General features: G+C 44.8%; 1 protein-coding gene across 1 annotated transcript in view; it reads left to right on the forward strand.

Moving 5' to 3' along the window:
- Positions 1-3,518, forward strand: part of SCD5 (stearoyl-CoA desaturase 5) — a 143,096-nt gene extending 139,578 nt beyond the window's left edge. The window contains exon 5 of the mRNA XM_079778129.1: positions 3,267-3,518. Coding sequence (XP_079634255.1) covers positions 3,267-3,457 — 191 coding nt within the window. The 3' untranslated portion in view covers positions 3,458-3,518. The remainder of the gene's footprint in view (positions 1-3,266) is intronic.
- The last annotated feature ends 2,482 nt before the right edge of the window (positions 3,519-6,000 follow it).

Genomic DNA, 6,000 nt, shown 5'->3' on the forward strand with positions numbered 1-6,000 from the left:
TGTTCTCATCTGTAAGCGGGAACAATAGTAGCACTTACCTCCTCCTGGGGGTGTTGGAGGGTTAGATAAGTTAATGCAGTGGTCGGCAAACTCATTAGTCAACAGAGCCAAATATCAACAGTACAACGATTGAAATTTCTGAGAGCCAAATTTTTTAAACTTAAATTTATTCTAACGCCACTTCTTCAAAATAGACTCGTCCAGGCCGTGGTATTTTGTGGAAGAGCCACACTCAAGGGGCCAAAGAGCCGCATGTGGCTCGCGAGCCGCAGTTTGCTGACCACGGAGTTAATGCATAGCGTTTGCAGCAGTACTTAGTACAAAATATGCCTCTAGTGATGTTGTTTTTATTACTAACCATATGGTCTTGAGCAACTGACTTGTCCCTTCTGTGCATTTACACCCTCATTTGAAAATGGGGATGATCATCGCTCGGGGGTGTGAGGATTACAGGCGTTCGTTCTCGTTAGAGTGCTTAGCACCATGGCTGGCACACGGTGAGGGGTTAACAAGCGTAGCTCTAGCTCTAGAGAAGCAGTCGGGCTTCTTGGTGAGCTGAGCCTTGAGCACAGAGCTCAGACCCAGGAGGAGAAGTCCCTGTTTTGAATAGGGGTGATCTCCGCATCACTCAGCAGTGAGTTTCCACCGCCGCTTTGCTAGGGTTTTCCACTTAAGACCCCAGGGATCTTCTGTGGACAAGAGCATATCTAAGGTGGAATGACGCCAGACTGAGCGATGGGATGACAAGTAAGCAGAGAGAAAAGGGCCTTGGAAAACAGGAGGAAGAGTTTCCTGTCCCTCCTATTGCTTTCTCCTCCTGTCACCCTTCATCTTCTAGCAGGACTCTAATGAGGGGAGCCACGTCCAGCGTTGACCCTGAGAGCGGACATGGGTGGGGACAAGAGAGACTGTTACCATTTACATGGAGAAGGAGGTCCAAGAAGCCCAAGGGGTGTGGCCACGGCACACACCGTGAAGAGCTGGGTATTGGTTTTAAGTTTACCCAGATCCACACTGGGCTCCCAGTCCTTGGAAGGCTCTTGTTACACCCAGCTGTACAGACCACCAACTATTTCTGAAAATAGGGGGAGGGGGAACTTCTCTAGATCAGGAAAAAAACTAAAAATGACAAAGATGGAGGGGCAGAGTAGAGAAGACCTAAATGAAGAGAGTTGCAGACCACAGATCAATCCATCTGCTGTACTCATTGTAGAGCAGAATCCTTCAAATGTGGTCAACAGAAGAATTATATGATGACCTGTAGCCACTTAAGTAGCAATGGAAGAATCTGGCAGTTCTTTAAATAGTAAAAAACAGTGACTATATAACCCAGCAATTCTATTCCTCAGTTTATACCTAAGAGGAATGAAAACATACGTGCACACAAAAACTTGCATATGAATGCTAATAGCAACACTATTCATAATAGCTAAAAAAAATGGAGATAATCCAAATGTCCATCAACTGATGAATGGATAAATACCACTGCATAAATACAGTGGCACGATGAGTGGTATATCCATATAAAAAGAAATGAAATGCTGATACCTGCCACACCTTGAAAACATTATGCTAAGTGAGAGAAACCAGTCTCAGGGGATTACATAGTATGATTTCATTTATATGAAATGTTCAGGATAAGCAAATCTATAGAGATTGTATCAGTCAGGGTTCTCCAGAGAAACAGAAACTCTGTTTCTGTGTGTGTGTGTGTGTGTATGTGTGTGCGCACGCGCGTGCACATGCACATAATATTCTTGATAATAAATTTCCCTATATATAGACAGTAGGATGTGTACACAAACATAGAAATATCCTATTGTTTCTGTATATAGATAGAAAGATCGATTGATTTATCATGATTTAGCTCATGCTATAATGGAGGCTGAGAAGCCAGAATCTGTCATCTGCAAGCTGGAGACCCAGGGAAGCCAGTGACGTAATTAAATCCAAGGAGCTGAGAACCAAGACGGTCAATGGTGTAAATTCCAGCCCGAGGGCAGGAGAAGATGAGATAGATGCCCCAGTTCAACCAGAGTGTCAGGAAAAAAGGGGCAAATTCCTCCTTCCATTTGTTCTATTCAGGCCCTCATGGTTTAGATGAAACCCACCCACACTGGGGAAAGTGATCTACTTTACTGAGTCCATTGATTCCAATGTTAATCTCATCCAGACACTTTCATATACACATCCAGAATAATGTTTAATAGGTAACCCTTGGCCTCGTCAGGTTGACACATAGGATTAACCATCATAGCCCTGGCTGGTTTGCTCAGTGGTTAGAGCATTGGCCCTCAGACCAAAGGGTCACAGGTTCGATTCCCGGTCAAGGTTCGTACCTCAGTTGCAGGTTCCCCAGCCCTGGTAGGAGGCAGCCAATCAATGTGTCTCTCTCACACTGATGTTTTTCTGTCTCTCTCTCCCCTTCTCCCTCCTTTCCACTCTCTCTAGAAATTAATGGGGAAAAAATATCCTCAGGTGAGGATTTTTAAAAAAATTAGAATTAACCATCACACAGACAGAAAGTAAGGCTGGGAGGTGTGAAGGATGGTTGGGGGATGACAGCTTTGGGGGTTAGCCAATGAAAATATTATAATTCATTATGGTGATGGATGCACAAGTCTGAGCACTCTAAAAACCATGAAATCTTATACTTTAAACAGGTGAATTGTATAGTGAGTTATATCTCAATAAAGTTGTTTTTAAAAAATCAAATGAAAGAAGTTCTGAAAGAATCCCCCTCCCCTCCTGAAAATACCTTAACAAAAAGGAGGAAAAGCTATTCACTGGGAGGGATAGACTAGTAGATAGACAGATTTCATATATTTAACGATCCAACCCTTGATTTACTTACCTATTGGAACAATTCTCATTTATTTCTCCCAGGCTCTCCCAAGGTCTCACGCTAATCACTCCAGTCCACAGAGGCTGTTTTCCTTTTATGAACATTTATCAAAATGATGGTCTGTCACCAGCCTCTCAGCACGTAGCTTAAGAAGTACAGCTCTGACTTCATGGTAGCGTGTCTCCATTCATAGAGGAAATTACCTAGTGACTTTATGCTGATAACTTGATTGTTATTTTGTTTACATTGAGTTGTTCTAGCCAACTAAGTAAAGCTTCCTAAGGGCAGGAACCAAGTCTTTTGCTCTCTAAAGAGCCTGACACAGTGCCAGGCAGATGGTAGGTCCTCAGTGGATGAGTGATTAAAATATCCGTGCAGAGAGGTGGTGAGTGGTTTATTTCAACGCTCATTTCTCTCCCAGGTGAAGGCTTCCACAATTACCATCACACGTTTCCCTTTGACTACTCTGCGAGTGAATTCGGCTTAAATTTCAACCCAACCACCTGGTTCATTGACATCATGTGCTGGCTGGGGCTGGCCACCGACCGCAAACGGGCAACCAAGCCAATGATCGAGGCCCGGAAAGCCAGGACTGGCGATGGCAGCGCTTGAACCCGGAGCTGCCGTCCAACCTGCCCGCCGTTGACACCTTGGTTCATGCCTTCTGTTTCTATAGTTCTCTTGCTCATTGGTTCATGGGAGGGGGCGGAGGGGGCGGGGGAGTGGAATCCATGTGGTTGGGAGATTTTTCATTTGTCTCAAAGTCAGGATACAACTTTCAATGAAAAAAAAATGTGTAAGTCAATGTAACGATGATTTAATCTTAGATCCTGGACGTGTGATTTAATCGCTGTAGCTACATGTCAAACATACATTGTCTTGTGCTAGTACCTAATGTTAACCCTGACAGGATGAAGGAATTTAATATTCTTTCCGTGTGATTCAGGAGAGCATTTTCTTTTCTGCCAATTACCCCAGCGTTATTTTTACACACACTATCTGAAGGAACAGAGAAGCAAGGTGGCAGACAAAGGAGGGGGTCTAAGTAGTAACTAAAGAACGTTTCTGTTTTGTAATTACTGTGTGTTTTTGTTGTTTAACTTCGAGAATTGAACATTTTAAAAAAGGAGACTACACGAAGTGGCCCTCTTATTACGTTTGCCCTGTTGACGGCTTGTTAATGCTCCGCTGTATCTGCTCCCCGAGGACTGCTCGTGGCCCAGCTAGTTGTGTGTCCCTAGCCGTATGCCCAGCCGGTCCTATAAATCAGTGGATGGTTGGATGTTTGATTTTGCTCTCTTTGCTATCGTCATCTTAAAAGTATATAACTCAGATGTGCCAGATACCAAATGAAGCTCAAATGAAGCTCTCATTTCAATGTTTAGATACCTAATTTATATTCCAATTGATCCAGGCCACTGATGCATGTACTTTGGCTGCTTCTGCTAAAGAAGCATATTAATTTTCCACACCAGGCCATCAGATTTTACTAACGGACAGTTATCTAGAACTCAGTGTCTACCAATGTATCACCTGCATGCGGCCTTCATTGGTTTTGCAGCAAAATATAAAGTGATCATTATGTATCTTCTGGATTTAAAATTTTTTTTGTGTGTTGAGTTGCCTTGTAAAGAGCATGCTGAATTAATGGGACAGTGTGCCCTTTGTGTTAGATGTTAGAGCAAAAGAAGGGCTTATAGTGTTGGCATTGGAGCCCTTCAAAGACAGATCGTTTTAGGGATGATGTAGGATTTAAAATTAAAACTTTAAAGTTTTGGAAAAGAAGCGATGCCAATAGGAGATTGTCATAATGAAGTTCTTCATCCGGCAGGTGTTTAACAGTGTTACTTTGCCATTAAAAAATGTATAAACTATGAGTGATTTACAATAAATGATTGTGGACTTGTTGGTGTTCTTGACCAGATACTTAAGTGTTGTTCAGAGAATGTTCTCTCAAGGGTGCCCGATGCTACGGGATGATCGTATGATTCACATTTGATTTGGGCTCTGGGCTAACAACAGCCCCTAAGCCAGGGCCTCTCCTGTCCCATCGGCCTTACGCACAACCAGAGGGAAGTCAGCAGGTTACGCTTGGAATCGTTATTTAGAATCTTCTCACGAAAGGACGTTCCCCAGTTAGTCCACATAAATCCAGACCCTCACTCCTCTGACCTGGGTGCCAGGTCTTTATCTGTAGCAGTAGCATGAATAAGATAAGAATGGGGATGATTTTGATGAAAAAGTGGACCAAGGTTAGGTCACTTTACAGTTCTCCATATTAACCTTACCTGTAGGTCTCAGCAGCATCTAAGAGAAGGAAGTATCCCCAGGAGGCATCACAAAAGCCCATCCCAGGTGGCCCTAGAGAGGTTGGTACCTTTTTTGAAAGGTTCAGTTTAAAGTGGGCATGCCCTGTTTTTAGACTCTGGTGTCCTACAAGGCTTATTCAAGAGTCCCCACCCCCGCCTCTAGGAGAGCAGAGCCGAGGGAAAGCCCTTCCCGTAGCTCATCCCACACGAGTCACGGCAGCCACACGGGCGAGCCTGGGCTGGCGGAGCAACTCAGCCGCGCTTCCGGCCAGCTGCGTGGCCTGGAGAAAATCAGTCTTTCTGGATCCACTTCTCTGACTCCTCAAAATTGCTGTTACTTCGGCTGTGCTTCTAGGCCGAACCACAGGGAAGTGCCATGTGCTAATCCGAGCCTCTCTGAACCTCAATATCCTCACCCACGAAATAGGAGCAGTAACGCCGATGCCCATAACGCTGATAGGCCTGGAGGCCTCGAGCCCAGGGCCTGGGCCTCGGAGCTATGCAGGAGATGGTAGCTGCGGGTGAAGAACGTGCCGGACACAAGACAGAAATGGATGTAGTCACGTAACCGCAGACGAGTGAGGAGGACCAGCTCCTAGTTCTTATTTTGGTACTTAGTTAGCCGGATGGTGAAGGGTAGCAGACTTTGCCCCAAAGATGCCACGTGGACGTAGGATTGTTCTGAGTGAAAGGCACTTGAAAAACAGCACGTGCAGGAAGGGGACTCTGACTCCCGTGTCCTGAAAGCAGGAGATGGAACTCCCAGGTGAAAACGGTGTTCTCTGTCGGAGAGAAAACACACATTCTCATCACCAGAGAAAGGGCTGAGGAACTCCGCAAACACAC

The sequence above is a fragment of the Cnephaeus nilssonii genome, assembly GCF_951640355.1.
Source record: "Cnephaeus nilssonii genome assembly, chromosome: 1".
Lineage (NCBI taxonomy): Eukaryota > Metazoa > Chordata > Mammalia > Chiroptera > Vespertilionidae > Cnephaeus > Cnephaeus nilssonii.